Below are 17,199 nucleotides of genomic sequence, written 5' to 3' on the forward strand. Positions count from 1 at the left end.
CTTCTGAGTGAATGCCCATAATTCTGGTGTTGACAGAACACTCTGATGTGCTTACAGCAATGTCATCTCATTTGGATGGAAGGAAACAGCTTCAGTCTGTTCTTTTCCATCCAGACTCTCGTAGCCTCTAGACTCCAAGACATGACATTGATAACATCTCTCTTGCAACTCAGTGGCAATACAAAGTTGTCATAGCAATTAGTATAGTTGTTAAAGTGGTAGTGGGGAGCGGATAGAACTGTGTGACACCCGCAATGCAAAAACCATCAGTGTTTGTATGTGTTTCTTTACATTATCACCAAGTTCAATCTAACAATGGGGAAATTATTAAAAAGGCAGCCTAGAACTGTTTTGGCGTTTTTGGAAGCTGCTACACACTGCTGGCTTATATTTAAATGGTTGTCCACTGGGACTCCAAGATCCCTCTCATACTGTCGAGCAAGGTATCACATATACTGTATCTGTGCATTTTGTTTTTCTTACTTAAATGTAGAACCTTACTTTTAGAATTCAGTGCATTCAATTTAAAATGAAGGCAACATCTCCAGGCTCCTGCCAATGCCAGAGAAGAATACTCGAGGTTCATTCAAGTTATATGATAAACTAGTTAACATCTAATACAATAAAAGAACATGAGTTCAAACATTTGAAGATAAGACTAGACTTTTATCAGACTGGGGTTGTGTTCTGATTACATTTTACATGTCTCCTGTAATAAAAAGCTCTCCTGTGTTATTTATGGGAAAACATCCATAATACTGCAACTTTGAAGGATTTTAATTGTATATTACCTTAGAGTATAATAATTGATCCCTGTGCAAGTAGTGAAATTGTCTGCTATGCTATAACAAAATTGAAAAATTCTGCTCTAACTGCAGGATGAATTGATGTATATGCTGAGGAAACTTTTATTGAACATTGGAGACTTTCCTGCTCAGACATCTCATATCCTCTTCAATTACTTGGTATGTTCTTCTGAATCCTGAGCAGAACCGAAACTGTAAACATTAATGATACCCTTATCCAAAGCACAGACGATTTTGAATTTTGAATAAAAAATAATTAGTGTCACATTCAAGAAAGAAGTACACTGCCTACACAGTTTTTCTTTTTGGCTTTGCTTTTCTGAAGATCAAAAATGTAACTGAATTTCTCTAGTGTATACATTGAACTTCAGGCAGTTACATTTTGAACCATTAATGCTCAGCTCCATCCAGTCGCCCTGACTCTACCTCGAATAGGGATTACAGAGCTGTAAAAAAGAAGGTTTTTTTAAAAAAAAACCACTCTTTTTTTGCTGAAGAAGTTAATCCTTGTGGTAATCACATCTATGATGCATTAGTAAGACCTTCTATGTACCTTTTCAAAAGATTTAATTTTTGTTTGCTGACACTCTTATTTTTCTTAAAGTTAAGATCAAATTTGAAATGCTCAGAAGTGTATAATTTTTTTTATCCTAACATCTTCAAAAATTTGGAGCCCAAATTAGATGTACAGAAAGCTTTGAAATCTATATAAAGCATACTGTCTTTTTCTGCTTTACTGTCTCTATTTATCTCATAGATTCATAGTACTGGGAAGTTGGAAAGTAACAGGGATCCAGCTTTCTGCAATGCACAGGAAAACCAATGAATCTAACTTTCAGCATCATCTGTCCATCTCTTCTTTGAAACAATGAGATGGGCAACATATAAATTTAATACATAAATTGAATAAATAAAAAATAGCTATAATTTTTGATATGGCACAGTTATATACTGCTTTTTTAGGAAAATGCAATAGTTTCACAATTGTCATATGATCAGATTGGCTATCTTGCTTTCTTCACTCTTTGGAAAATTAGCAATAGACACTATGAAACTGGGGAAGGTTTCTATACTTCATGGAATTCTATTTGATTGATAAAAATATTAATTTTGTCATTCTGCTGGGAAACAAAATAAAATGACTTTTCACAAATATACGGTACATGTAGAGACTATTGAGGCTTTGAAGCAGCTTCATTAAGCTAGAAAAAGATGTGGTTGTGTCAGTGATTTGAAGACAGGTGCTTTGTTGCCATGTATAGCAGAACATCTCTTTCAAAGGATTTGCACAAGCCTTAATGTTAATCTTGCCATAATATTTTCTAGCATTTATTCATTCATTCATTCATTCATTCATTCATTCATTCATTCATTCATTCATTCATTCATTCATTCATTGGATTTGTATGCCGCCCCTCTCCGAGGACTCGGGGCGGCTCACAACATATCAAAAGAACATAGCAAATACATCTAGAACAATCCAATTAATATGATTAAAAAGACTTTTAAAAACTCCAATATAGTTTAAAAGCATTTATCACCATTCATTCAACAAAGCATACTAAATACTGTGGGTTTTCTTCATTTGAACTTTAGGGGGAAGATAAAAGTGAGATTGGCATTATAAATGTCTTCTAATTTTTTTTATTCCATCATGGTATTTTAATTGTAAATTATTACATATTTACCTTTGGTAGAAATAGTCACCCAGATTTTCAATGCACAAACTATAATTACTGACAGAGAAAGACTGGATCAATCTTACACATGTTCACATTTATCACTAGCCATCTACTTAGCCTTTGCTATAGATTGGAATAAAGATTGTGTACTTTATGATTCATAGGTGGGACTGATCATGTATTTTGTGCGCACACCATGTGAATGGGGCATGGATGCCATTTCAGCCACTCTGACCTTTCTTTGGGAAGTGGTGGGCTATGTAGAAGGACTGTTCTTCAAGGATCTCAAACAAACTATGAAGAAGGAACAATGTGAGGTGAAGCTTCTGGTTACTGCCTCAATGCCAGGTATGGAAGGCATTATTTTTATTTCCCTAGGGGCTTTTTGCTGGCATATGAACTTTGTTTCGTAACTATAATTACAATAATATGTTTCTGCCCGATCATTTTCTAAATTCATCAACATAGCCTGAGTAAAAGGTGAGAGGGAATGTAAATCTTAGACTCAGTAGAGTGGTACCTTTACTTAAGAACTTAATTTGTTCTGTGACAAGTTTCTTAAATAGAAAAGTTTGTAAGTAGAAGCAATTTTTCCTATAGGAATCAATGTAAAAGCAAATAATGTGTGCAAACCCATTAGGAAAGAAATAAAAGCTCATAATTTGGGTAGGAGGAGGAGGAGGAAGAAGATGAGGAGGACAGTCGCTGCTGAAGGAAGAAGGTAAGGTGAGGGGAATCAAACAAATCCAAAACTTTAAGGTTTAAAAAAAAGAGGGGGACTCTGAGGTGGCGAGGAGGAGCATGCGCCTGCCATACACCCGGCGTGAGGCTGCCTCCTGCTCCTTTGACCGAAAGGGGGCTGCCGCTGCTGCTACTACCTGCTTCCTCTTCCTTCCCATGCTGAAGGGCTCTCCTCTTGCTCACTTGCTTTGTAGCCAGTGTCTTTCCTTCACTGTGGTGTCTCCTCGGTTTGGCTGAAGCTGAGTTGATCCGGCCAGAGTGAAGCACTCCCTTTTGCCTTTCCATGCTCAGACACTCCAGGAGGCAACCTCGCATCAGGTGTATGGGAGGCAGCATGAGGAAGTCACCACAGCAAAGTGGTTTATTCCTTCTCCAAGAAGCCAGACAAAGGAAAATGCTCCGTTCGCTCTGGGCTGCCCAGGGCAAAGGGAGCATTTCTTTTTTCTGGGTGCTGGCAGAGGTTTATTCCCTCTCCAAGCGCCCAGAGAAAGGAAAATGCTTTGTTCACTCTGGAATGCCAAAGCCTTCTTAAGCGCCACCGAAAGGCTCCTCAGGCAGCCCAGAAAAGCCTGAGATGGCCGAGATTAAAGGGGGAATGGCAGGAAACTGGACGGGCCTTCGTGCCGCTCTCAAATTTCCTGGGAAATTTTTCTGGGCTCGGGTTCTTAAATAGAAAATGGTTTTTAAGAAGAGGCAAAAAAAAATCTTGAAAACCTGGTTCTTATCTAGAAAAGTTCTTAAGTAGAGGTGTTCTTAGGTAGAGGTACCACTGTATATGGATTTCTGCCTGTCATTGATGTTCCTGTATGAAAAGGAAAGTCTGAAAGAGATTGTTAAATGTGTGTAAAATTTTTGTTTTATTTTTGCCTTTTTTTCTTCACATTAGCGTTACCTTTAAGAAATCTACCTAGTAACCAAAATATTCATTAAATATTTGGTGAAAATGTGATGATCAACTTCATTGGCTGTCCTTTACTCCTTTCCCAGGTCTATTGGGCAAATGGACTGTATCAGGTGTAATACTCTGTGATCTATGCTTATATTGACATTTTAGTTCACCATCCTGTGTAAAAGTCTTTGAGCCTTAAAGAGACACAAATAGTCTAGGAAAATGGTTTGTGTTAATGGATATAATTTTGCAATTGGCCAGACTATAAATGCTGGATTATCAACAAGAAAAGTTGCACATAAAAAGCTCCAAAGCTGCAATATATATCTTGCATAGGTTCCTTAGCCTGAACAAAAGAAAATTGATAGAAAGTCTTCTGTTTGATCTGAAGGAGCAAGCCAAACAAACAACACATATTCTTGAAAATTATATTCTGCATTACACCTGCATGGTTATTAATAACAATAAATGTTATACATTTAGTAATTACAGTCTGGATTACCTTCTCTTCCTAGCTATATCCACATGCTTGAAGAAAGAGGTCTGCACATGTATGAAAGCAAGCATTGCATAATATTATAATACTGGACATGGTAAGACAGAGGGAAAAATTATCAGTGAAGCATGAGACTTCTCTGAATATCCCTGTACAATACAGTGAGCTATACTGTACAGAAGCAAAAATGATAATAGAATAAGAACCAACTATCTAAAATGTTCTGATCAACTCAGAAGAAGACTAAGACACATAATAATTTATTTTTGTTTATCCAGGATTCCAAAAGTATATTTTTGTAAACAAACATTTTATTATATCAATGCTTTTAAAGGTACCAAGACCCTAGTAGTTCATGGGCAGAATGAATGTGATATCCCAACCCAGCTACCAGTTCATGAAGATACACAGTTTGAAGCTCTTTTAAAGGTTGGCAAATTATTTAAATGATTTTGACAAAAAAAGTTTTGTTCACTGTATTTTCCAGTCTTTCAGTATTAAAGCGCCTTCATTTTGAATAATATGCAAGCCTGAGCTCCAGTATCATGTTTCCCTGAAAATAAGACCCAGTTTTATATTTTTTGAACCCCCAAATAAATGATTGGCCTTATTTTCAGGGAGGTCTTATTATTTGCGGACATGTGGAGCAAGATGGGGCTTCTCTTGCCATTTGTCCTGATTTCTAGCTCTGTCTCCCTAACCTTAATCAGATAAAATAGAATTGTGGGCGGGGGAGGCTTATTTATTTATTTATTTATTTATTTATTTATATTTGTATGCCTGTTTATTTATTTATTTAGATTTGTAGGCTTGTTTTGGGGGGAGGGCTTATTTTGAGGAAAATACGGTAGGGATTAGGTCTTTACAAAATTATATATTGAAAGACTGATTTAGCAATTTCTTTACATCTTAATATGTGAAAAGGTCGTCATCTATGTATTTCTCCTATAATATAATATTCCTCTTACAAATTACCTCAGATACACAGTAAAGAAGGCAGTTATATGGGTAACCTGTTATCAGTGACTGCTGGACATTTAACAGTAAGTTAGTTAGCTCATTAGTTAGTTATTGCACTTTCAATTACCCAAAAGGCTCATTTCCATAGGTCTTCTATATGAATTAGCATAGTATATTATATCCCTTTCAGTTGTGGTTTTGGAAATAAATTCAAGATGACAGCGGGTTTAAAAAACCCTGTTACTAACATAAGTGGCATCATTATGAACTATGAACTGCCTTATTAGCAGTACAAGGCTTGACAGCTTATTTTTATTAGGATTCCATCTTTATGGGCAGGGAACAGAGATATAGCCACAAGTACCTGGGGAAAATACTTTAAAATAAATATATTTCTAAATAGAAAAAGATGTGATCAACAATATTACCTTATGTTTATGTCTTTATATGCTAGGAGTGTCTGGAATTTTTTAATATACCTGAATCCCAGTCTTCCAACTATTTTTTAATGGATAAGCGGTGGAATCTTATTCATTACAATAAGGTGAGATTGCTACATTTTTTCTTAGTAGGAAAGTTGTTTCAGACACCTAATTATTTTGATTGCATTTTATATATTTATAATATCTTTAAGATATTTGCAGTTCTATTTTCAAATGTTTTCCTAAAGGTTCCAAGCATGAAATTGTCTTTTTAAAAGACCCCTTTCTTTATCTTTTTTAAAGACCCTTGGGGAGGGTGAAAAACGGGACTACCAGGCCCACCAGAAGTGCTGTTTCTGGCCTCCAAAGGGCCTCTGGGGGGGAGGGGAGGCAATTTTCGTCCTCCCCAGGCATTGAATTATGGGTGTGGGCACTCACGCAGGGGCAAAAGTGTATGTCCACGTGCTTTTGGACCCAAAGGTAAAAAGGTTTGCCATCACTGCTCTATACCATTTCAGATAAATGGCTGTCCAGGCTCTTCTTAAAAATCTCCAGTAATGGAGCACCCACAACTTCTGAAGGCAAGCTGTTCCACTGGTTGATTGTTCTCACTGTTTCTCCTTAATTCTAAGTAGTTTCTCTTCTTGTTTCACTTCCACCCATTATTTCATCACTTGCCTTTTAGTGCTTTGAAAAATAGGCTGACTCCCCCTTCTTTGTGGCAGCCCCTCAAATATTGAAACACTTCTATCACATCTCCCTTAGTCCTTCTTTGCACTAGACTAGATATCAATGTTCCCTCTAATTTTTTTTCAGTGTGGATGGAAAAGTATAGTGTCTGAGCGGCATAGAAGTATAAATAAGGAAGGAAGGAAGGAAGGAAATAAATAAATAAATAAAAATAAATAAATAAATAGTGGCCGTGCGCTCTGACATCCATAATTCTATATTTTCAATAGTATATTTTCAAATAGTAATCATTCAACATCCCAAACTTCCTAAGATTAGCCTCTTACAACAGCCATTGCAAATTATAAATCTTTCCCTCTAGAAATACCAAGATGTATTTGAGAACTTTAAGTTTAGTCTGTCAGTCTCAGATCAAAAACATTAATTATCAACATCCAATTATTCATAAATGTATTTAATTATAAGTCAAAAAAGTCTGGCCTTAGAGTTTCTCACTTCTGTCTCTCACATTGATGATGACCATTCCATCATTGTCTTTGTCCACTCCATTGTTCTTTGTTCTCTCTTCTCTCTCTTTCTCTCCCTCCCTCTTTCTCCCTCTTTCCTTTCTTTCTCTCCTGGGGCTGCCTGAACCCCCCCTTGGACCGCGTTCGCCCCCCTGGATGCTTATCGGGCCAGCAGCAGGCCGTGCCGCCAGGCCCAGGATCATCATTTTCCCCCCCAGATGCTTAGTGGGCCGGCAGCAGGCCGCACCACCAGGCCCAGGATCCCCATTTGGCGCTCCCCCTGGATGCTTATAGGGCCAGCGGCAGGCCGCGCCGCCAGCCCCAGGATCCTCGTTTCCCCCCCCCCCCCCAGATGCTTAGTGGGCTGGCAGCAGACTGCACCACCAGGCCTAGGATCCCTGTTTGGTGACCCTCCATGGACACTTATTGGGCTGGTGGCAGGGCGTGTCACCAGGCCCAGGATCCTCGTTGCCCCCCCTCCTCCACAGACACTTATCGGGCCGGCGGCAGGCCACACCATCAGGCCCAGGATCCTTGTTCGCCCCCCCGCCCCGAATGCATAGCAGGCCTGCGGCAGGCCACGCCACTAGGCCCAGGGCCCCTGGTCACCGCTACCCCCCCCATTGACGGTTATTTTACTTTACCCGGCCACGTTCGGCTGCCGGGGGAAGAAGAAAACCCAGGGTTTAAGGGGCCTGCAATTGGCTCCTTTCTTTCCTGCCTTTATTTGAAAGCAACAGTTCTTCCAATTTTCAATTCCAGTGCAGAGGTCGGACCTCTGCGCTGGAATTAGAAATTCCGACGCTGAGCTTTGAAATCTCGTGCACTACAGCACACAACTCAGCTTAGGGGGAACAGTGCTAGACATACCCAATTTTTGAAACTGTTCTTCATATGTTTTAGACTTCAGATCCCTAGTCATTTTCTCTGCACACTTTCCAGAATCTCAAAATATCTTTTATATTTTGGTGATCAAAACTGGAAGCAGTATTCCAAGTGCGGTTTTACTAAAATTGTATAAAACAGTATTCATACTTCACATGATCTCGATTCTATCCTTCTATTAATGCAGCCTAGGGTTTTATTGACTTTTTTGGTGGCTGCCACACATGCTGCCTCATATGTAAATGAATGTCCACTAGGACTCCAAGGTCCCTCTTGCAATTACTGCCAATGAGCCAAATTTCACCTAATATGTATTTATACAGTTGGTTAATCCCCCCTCTTTTTTATCTTGCTTAAATATAAAACCTTGCTTTTCTCCACATTTAATTTACTTTTGTTAGATAGAGCCCAGTGTTCAAGTCTGTCAAGATCCATCTGGATTTTGAGCCTTTCTTCTAGGGTGTTGGCTATTGCTGCCAGCTTAATCCCATCTATCCCAATATTCATCCTAGGAGTTCACACTTTGCATATATCACCAGTATGGAAATTGACCATTTTTTTTTCTCTGTTTCTTAACCAGATATCAACCTATGTAAAAAAGAAACCCAAAACAGAGAAAATTTTCTCCTTCACTATACTATTATGTATGAAAAGAATGATTGTTTCTGAAAATACAATTGCTAATGTGCTAGATGTTTAATTCATTTATAAAATACAGGCTTTTAAAAATTATCTTACAGACCTATGTCCGTGACATTTACCCATTTCGTAGATCAGTATCTCCACAATTGAATTTGGTACACATGCATCCAGAAAGGGGGCAAGAACTCATTCAAAAGCAGGTATGTTTATAATAAACATCACAACAATGCATTCTCACCAGATTATGATATTGGTATATGATTTGGAATGATCTAAAACATATTTTGTGGTACAGAAGCCACAAGCTTATTCATTTCTATATTTTCAGTGCAAAGTACTATTTACTGTGTCTTAATAGCTATGAAAATGTTTGAGTTGAATAAGGTATAGTCTTATCTAGGAAATTAGGATTCCTAGACGTAGATTTCTGGAACAGTCTCTTGGCTATGTGGGAGCATAATTTATGGTAAGGCAAAGCACTGATCCATTTACCTAATTATTTCTGCTTATTCCATTCAAAAATATGATTAGAGTTAGGATGGATAAGCTTGTGCCTAATAAGTCACTCTATCACTATATGGAAATATTGCTTGGGTTTATGTTTTTGTGCTTAGTCCGAAGCTGTTTGTGAGATGTAGTTTAGAACTTGTTGCTGCAATATACGTTTGATACATATATTCATATAGCGTTTTCAAAATATGAATAAATTAAAATAATTAAAATAGGTGACACTGTAAATTAGATTAATTAAATTACATAAACATATTCCATCTAATTATTTATCCATTTATTTCTACTCCAGGTTATTTGCTTCAGATCCATGTTCTAGATGTAGAGTTGTTATTACTAATTATTTATTCATTCTGATAGTTCTTAGTTACGGCTCGTAGAGCATGGAACTAAAATTAATTACTTATTTCCAGTTCTCAATTCCTTTATTACAGATACTGTGGCTCAGTGGTTTAATGATGCTAGGGATGGTTCTGTTCCAGCGGTTCACATCCTAGCCCTGCACGACAATTTGAGGTCCAATCATTTATCCCAGCTTCTGTCAACCTAACAGTTTGAAAGCATGTTGTATGCAAATAGATAGATAGATACCACTTCAGTAGGGAGACAAGTTGATGCTCTGTGCTGTCAATCAGATACTTAATGGTGCTGAACCTTCCCATTGTGATGCCCATTTAAGAAGCAGTTCTTGGAAGGGCGGGGGCCCTGGGTGATGCTGTAGGAAGGGCCACTCATCTTTCTCTCTGATGTGAATCCAGCTCACTTTCCTATGGTGTACCTTGGCGAAGTGTGTAAGTGTGTCCTACAACAGGGCTTGTATTTTGACAGGCCAAACTACTACTATGCAATTGCCTTGTGGTCTCCTGGCTATGTTAATAATGCTGTACGCTGATAAGAATAATTTCTTATACCTCCAGTTTGTACCTCTCAGATAACTTTGTACTATGAACACTCTCCTCTTCATAAACAACTGTGGAGCACAATGCACAATCACTTGATAACAATTATATTTTTGGTTTTGGATCAACAATTATTTTAATCATTTTCTGGCTGGTTGTTTTTAGGTATTTACCCGTAAATTAGAAGAAGTGGGTCGAGTATTGTTTCTCATTTCTCTGACTCAGAAGATTCCTGTGGCTCACAAGCAGTCTCATGTGTCTTTGTTGCAAGAAGACCTTCTTCGCTTGCCTTCATTTCCTCGTAGTGCCATTGATGCAGAATTCTCACTCTTCAATGATCCACAAGGTACCACTAAGTCTCCCTCAAGCTGAGCTTGACTCCAGGTGGCTAAAAATACATTTTTTGACAGTAGTAAATAATTGGTTTGCCATTATTCTCTTCTAAGATGTTTTTATCTTACTTTCCAATATAGGCTACTAGGATTTCCTGTCTTCATCCCATACAAGTATTAACCAGGTCTAACTATATGGAAAACATTTTACTGATGCTCTACTGAACCACCAAATTGAGACTGTAATTTGGTTGCTTAGAAAAAAAATTGGATATCCATAGATAGCATCACCATAATTGTTTAATAGTACTGAATGGGTTTAATATGAGATCAGCAAAATAGAACAAGCCCTATTGTGTATGGATATCTCTGGAGATTCTTTTTAAAGGAAGTTGTAACATTTCTCTTTAAAATAAACTGCTGCATTTTGCCATGACATTGTCCTCCCTGTTCTCTTAGCTGGCAAGGAACTCTTTGGTCTGGATACTCTTCAGAAAAGCTTATGGATTAAACTGCTAGAAGAGATGTTTCTTGGAATGCCCAGTGAATTCCCCTGGGGGGATGAAATTATGCTGTTCCTGAATGTATTTAATGGAGCCCTGATCCTACACCCGGAGGATAGTGCATTGTTGAGGCAGTATGCTGCTACTGTGATCAACACAGCTGTACATTTCAACCACCTCTTCTCTCTCAGTGGTTACCAATGGATCCTTCCCACTATGCTGCAGGTAAGCTTCTTAAAATAAGAAAAACAAAAGGCCTAAAGAAGTCATTAGGCTATCCTGCTAGGTCAAACTTTCCAAGGATCCTTTGATGATCTCATTGTTCATTGCATCCTTTTAATTCTTTATCATGACTGCTTTGAATCATAGTGCAGCTTTTGAAGATGACCCTTCAGTCTCTTGAATCAAATCAAAACTCCTAAGGATTATCTTGTTTCTCAGGTATATGCTGACTATGAGAGTAATCCACAGCTACGTCAAGCAATAGAATTTGCCTGTCATCAGTTTTACATTCTGCATCGTAAGCCTTTTGTGCTGCAATTGTTTGCTAGTGTTGCTCCACTTCTGGAATTTCCTGTGAGTATCAGCAACTGCTGTATGAAAATTGTTTTCATTGTTTTCTGACCATGCTGAAATTGCAATTGAGGTATGAGAATAGGATAGGATAGGATAGGATAGAATTCTTTATTGGCCAAGTGTGATTGGACCCACAAGGAATTTGTGATGATTGTCATAGGGTACAAATAAGCAATTAGGAAAAAATCAATCTCAATATAAATTTATAAGGATAAGGATACAAGCAACAAAGTTACAGTCATGCAGTCATAAGTAAGAGGAGACGGATGATAGGAACAATGAGATGATGAATAGTAAAACTAATTCAGTCTTAACGAATAATTTGACAGTATTTAGGGAATTATTTGTTTATTAGAGTGATGGCGTTCAATAATATATTGTGTGTGTGTGTGTGTAACATTTTTGCTGATAATAAAAATGAAGGGAGACTAGTATAGATCTATTTCAAGTTATTTAGCTGTCACTAACACACACACACACACACACACACACACATATATTACATCTATAGATTATTTATATGCCGCCCCGAATTTTCGGAGAGGGGCGGCATATAAATCCAATAAATAAATAAATAAATAAAATAAATTATAGTTGCTGGTTATTAAAAAAATTATCTGCCTTGGAATATGGCCCCTGGTGGGGCTGAGAGGCAAAAAAACGGGGCTGTGATGTTCCTTCAATATGCCAGGGTGATTTGGCATAAAAACACACATAGCCCTTCCCTGATACAATCTGATACAGGAGTCTTTTTTGGAGTAGGGCAGTCTTGGAATCCAGTAGATAAACAAACAAGTAAACAGAACAACATTGCTTTCTTCACTGCAGGATACTGCATACAGTGGATCCAGCAAGGGAGTGTCTGCTCAGTGCCTGTTTGATCTCCTACAGTCCTTAGAAGGAGATACTTCTGACAACCTAGATATTCTAGAATTGGTAAAAGCAGAGAAGCCCCTGAAATCATTAGGTATTTTCAATTTGGTTTTGTTTTAATTGCCATTTTTCTTGTGAAATAAATATATTTCTGCTTTCTTTTTTCTGATAAACACTAAAGTGTTAAAAAAAATTTTTTAAATGATCAGGGTCATATTACGTTACTTACACTCTGCAGGATCTTCTGGTCTGCCCCTATTCACTAAATGAGAAGACAATTGTTGCTTTAAACTTTATGATTTTCCTCCACAAAGAAACACCTTTTACAGGTAGTCCTCAATTTACAACAGTTCATTTAGTGACCATTCAAAGTTACAGCAGCATTGAAAAAAGTGACTTATGACCATTGCAACATCCCCATGTTCACGTGTTCAAAATTCAGATGATTGACAACTGACTCATATTTATGACCATTTGCAGTTTTCCAAGGTCATGTGATTACTTTTGGCAACCTTCTGATAAGCAAAGTCAATGGGAAAGCCATATTCACAATATCACTAACTTAACAATTGCAGTAATTTACTTAACAATTGTGGCAAGAAAGATTGTAAAATGGGGCAAAATGCCTCACTTAGTAACAGAAATTCTGGGCTCAATTGTGGTTGTATGTTTTAATTTTTAAAGAAACAAAATTCTTGCAAACTGTGAAAACTGGGTTATCATTGTTTCTACCTATATTATTAGATTGTTTCTACCTATATTATTGGGCTTTATATTCTTTATTTTATATTCTTGTATTGTATCTTGTTATTTATATTTTCTAATATTAATTTTTTTCTTGGAAGTAATTCTTGCTATGTTGTAATGGATTTTCCTAGTTAATTTTACTGTGCAGTCACATAATAACATGTTTTCTTAGACTACAGTCTTCACTGGAGTTTCCAGGTAAATGGTAATAGGGCTAGCCTGATCAGGTAATCCCATCCATACTAATTTAGAAGTGCTGCTATTTTTAAAATAAATGTCAATGCAAAATGCAGCCTTAAATTCTAAAGTGAAAAGAATTTTAATAGAATTCATGATATGTCATTAATGATCAATTATACTTTAATACAATGTACAGGCATTGTATAAATGTACAGATAGAGATGGAACAGGAATTAGTTTCCTAAAGCAAAAAAACATAGATGTTTATTTATTTTATCTCTCATGACACAATATTTCCATATTATTGATACTCTGTTTTATTCTATTTGGTATCTATTTCAGACTTCTGTTATGGCAATGAGGACCTGACATTTTCAATCAGTGAAGCCATAAAGTTATGTGTAACAGTTGTGGCATATGCACCTGAGTCTTTCAGAAGGTAACAACTATTTCTTGGTTAATTCCCAATTGCATTTTCAAACAAGTATCATAACAATCTATCATTCAAATATATATATAACCTTGCATTTATTAAAATGTTTAAAACATTCATCTTGATTCAACGATTATTAAAGGATTTTTTTCTTTTTCTTTTATTTATTCTTTCCTTGAAATTTGTCTCTGTGTCTAATGATTGGAAGGCCATTACTATTTCCAGATATTTCCAGATTATTCTAGGTGGCCTTTAAACTTCTATCTATGTTCATTGTCTCCTCAGTGCTTATCCTTTCTCAGGCTTAGCCATAGAACCTAGTTAGATGATGCTCAGCTTTCTCTAAGTAACAGAGAAAAACCACTTATTTCTGGTTGCTTCAACCACACCACGCTGGAAGCAAACATATCCCTCTTTTTGCCTTCTCAAACTGTCTTGCTCTTTAACATTTTTTTTCAGTTACTTCCTGTTTTATTTTATTACATTTTTTTTGAAGTTGTTATTGTTAAAAAAATATACCAAATACCTAATATTCACAAGAACTAGTTATAAAGTATGTGCATAGTACCCTTTCCTGCAGATAAAAACGGGTTTCTCCTGAATGGAAGGGTATTGCACTTCTGGATGTAACCTCACATTGATAGCATTGTTATCATTGATCTACATTGTTTCAGTCTTCAGATGCTGATGGTCCTTGAAGCTCTAGTGCCCTGTTACTTGCAGAAACTTAAGAGGCAAACTTCCCAAGTGGAAACCGTGACAGCTGCTCGAGAAGAGATTGCTGCTACAGCTGCTCTTGCAACATCCTTGCAAGCGCTTTTGTACAGTGTGGAAGTTCTTACTCGGTGAGCTATACCACCTACTTGCCATGACCTTGTAAGGGTCCAAGGAGAAAAAAGATGGGAATTTTATGTTCCTGCCCATGGTGAAAACAATTGTGTGCCATTATTTGATCGTATAATGTATGTATGGTACAAGAACAGGAATTTAATTGAGCAATATTCACATCTGTATTATAAAATACATTTATTTATTTCAAAATTAAGTCCTCATCAAATCTATTTCACTGAAAATTAGGCCAGAGGTGAGGAGGAGTGTCAAAGTAGGATCTATCTGATGGATTTTCATCACAGATTAATTAATGCAGATTCAGCATTTGCCATCCAGAATTTATTTTCCTCCTTTTCTGGAAAGTAATGCAATGAGCTTTAATAAAGATAAATGCACATAAAGATAAAGTGTTTCCTAGGTTGAGCTTGACTCTTGAGACGTATATGAGTATTGTCATTTTCTAATTGCCTATTTATAGCATGATTTATTTATTCATTTGTTTACTTATTTAGTTCAAACAATATCCTGTATCTCCAGTTTCTTGGAGTTCTTCTTTCCAAGTCTGCCCCTCTTAGATGTTTCAAGATCAGCAAAAAAGACTAGTATGACACAAAAAGATTAATGAGGGCGCATCAATAAGAACAAAGTTTCCACATCAAAAAAAATAATAGTTCTACCAGTATTATTCTACTATAGTTTCATTATTTTATTTATATAGTCAGACAGTATTGTGAGTTTTATGTTGATTGTGGAGTCCTTACATAGAAGGAATGAGATAATTAATAATTAAGGCCTATGAAGAGAGATTGAAACTTTGTTTGAGAAAATTGAGAGTAAGAACTTGATGGCCCTCTTCAAATACCTGAAAAAAGATTACATTTAAAAAGTCAAAGATCTATCTTCTATTGCTTCTAAAGGCTGGACATTGAATAACAGATTTAAGATATTGGCTATTTCCAGTTGAATCTTAGAGTAGTAGTAGTAGTAGTAGTAGTAGTAGTAGTAGTAGTAGTAGTAATAATAATAATAATAATAATAATAATAATAACAACAACAACAACAACAACAACAACAATAATAATAATAATAATAATTTATTAGATTTGTATGCCGCCCCTCTCCAAAGACTCAGAGCGGCTCACAACAATAATAAACAATGTAACATTTCTCAGCTCTAAGAATAATCTGACAGTGAGATCAGTTGATGCGTAAGGTGGTGAACTCCTCTTTGCTGGATGTGTTAAGTCAAGGCTTAACAAGTTGAAGCTTTCATTTAATTTAAGCAGAGAAGACTAAAATAGATTTTCCAATTCTAAAATTCTTCTATTACTGTTACTCTACTAATTACTGTACTGCTGCTACTACTGCCATTAACAGGCCAATGACTGCACCTCAGATGAGTCGCTGTGATCAAGGCCATAAAGGAACAACTACTGCTAACCATACTATGTCAGCTGGAACAAATACCAGGTATTTAAAAGAGGCTGCCCTGCAAAGTATTGTTGAAATTTATTAATACTAATGCTTTTGCATAATCTATATATTGTACAATATTATTATTATTATTATTATTATTATTATTATTATTATTATTTTATTATTTATTGGATTTGTATGCCGCCCCTCTCCGTAGACTCGGGGCAGCTAACAACAGTGGCAAAAACAGCATGTGACAATCCAATACTAAAACAGCTAAAACCCTTATTATAAAACCAATCATACATACAAACGTACCATACATAAATTGTAGAAACCTAGGGGAAAAGAATATCTCAGTTCCCCCATGCCTGATGGCAGAGGTGGGTTTTAAGAAGCTTACAAAAGGCAAGGAGGATGGGGGCTATTCTAATCTCTGGGGGGAGTTGGTTCCAGAGGGCTGGGGGCACCACAGAGAAGGCTCTTCCCCTGGGTCCTGCCAAATGACATTGCATAAGAAAATGAATGTTGTGACAGATAGGGACAGGATATAAGACTTACCTTATTAGATCAAACCAGGAAATGATAATGGATTTTGTTTCGTTTTTAGCAGAAGCCAGCTCAAAACTCACAAGAATTTGAGACATAATACATTAGGAAATTTAGTCATATGTCAAAATTTATTTCTATCATTTAGAAACCTGAGGTGCACTTTCTATAAATATATCACCCATGAAAATATGCTTATACCCAGTGTTTAGTAATCTCACTGCCTTGGGGTGAGAAGAATCAGACTAATATGCAATACGACAAATGAAGTTAGTCTGAAACTGGAACTGGGGTTGGAACTAGCAGCTGCCTGAGGAATGGTCTGAGTCCTTCTCAATGTACTTCATGACATATTAAGCTGGGGCAGAAGACAGAAGTAGGGGAACTTTTGAATGTTGTTATTTTTAGATGTGATGGCAGAATATGCATACATTCTCTATATCTTTCTGTCCACTTCCAGTGTCGAGGATGTAGATGGAACCATTCTATCTTGCTTTCACCCCTCTAATTCTGAGTAGCTAGTTTAGGATGAAACAGATGGTGGAATTACACAGGAGGAAACATAAGAAAATTCCCCCCTTTTCTATCTGCCTATTTGAAATTATATGTAAATTTATACCAGTTTAAACAA

At 36.8% G+C, this 17,199-nt stretch overlaps 1 protein-coding gene across 1 annotated transcript in view; it reads left to right on the plus strand.

Moving 5' to 3' along the window:
- Positions 1-17,199, plus strand: part of UNC80 (unc-80 homolog, NALCN channel complex subunit) — a 199,091-nt gene that overhangs the window by 133,840 nt on the left and 48,052 nt on the right. Inside the window, exons 37-48 of the mRNA XM_070737780.1 lie at positions 879-965; positions 2,653-2,836; positions 4,949-5,043; positions 6,029-6,118; positions 8,818-8,919; positions 10,294-10,474; positions 10,920-11,188; positions 11,405-11,539; positions 12,368-12,506; positions 13,682-13,778; positions 14,447-14,617; positions 15,981-16,073. Of these exons, the coding sequence (XP_070593881.1) occupies positions 879-965; positions 2,653-2,836; positions 4,949-5,043; positions 6,029-6,118; positions 8,818-8,919; positions 10,294-10,474; positions 10,920-11,188; positions 11,405-11,539; positions 12,368-12,506; positions 13,682-13,778; positions 14,447-14,617; positions 15,981-16,073 (1,643 nt within the window). The remainder of the gene's footprint in view (positions 1-878; positions 966-2,652; positions 2,837-4,948; positions 5,044-6,028; positions 6,119-8,817; positions 8,920-10,293; positions 10,475-10,919; positions 11,189-11,404; positions 11,540-12,367; positions 12,507-13,681; positions 13,779-14,446; positions 14,618-15,980; positions 16,074-17,199) is intronic.

This window comes from Erythrolamprus reginae, chromosome 1, assembly GCF_031021105.1.
Source record: "Erythrolamprus reginae isolate rEryReg1 chromosome 1, rEryReg1.hap1, whole genome shotgun sequence".
In the NCBI taxonomy this organism is placed as follows: domain Eukaryota; kingdom Metazoa; phylum Chordata; class Lepidosauria; order Squamata; family Dipsadidae; genus Erythrolamprus; species Erythrolamprus reginae.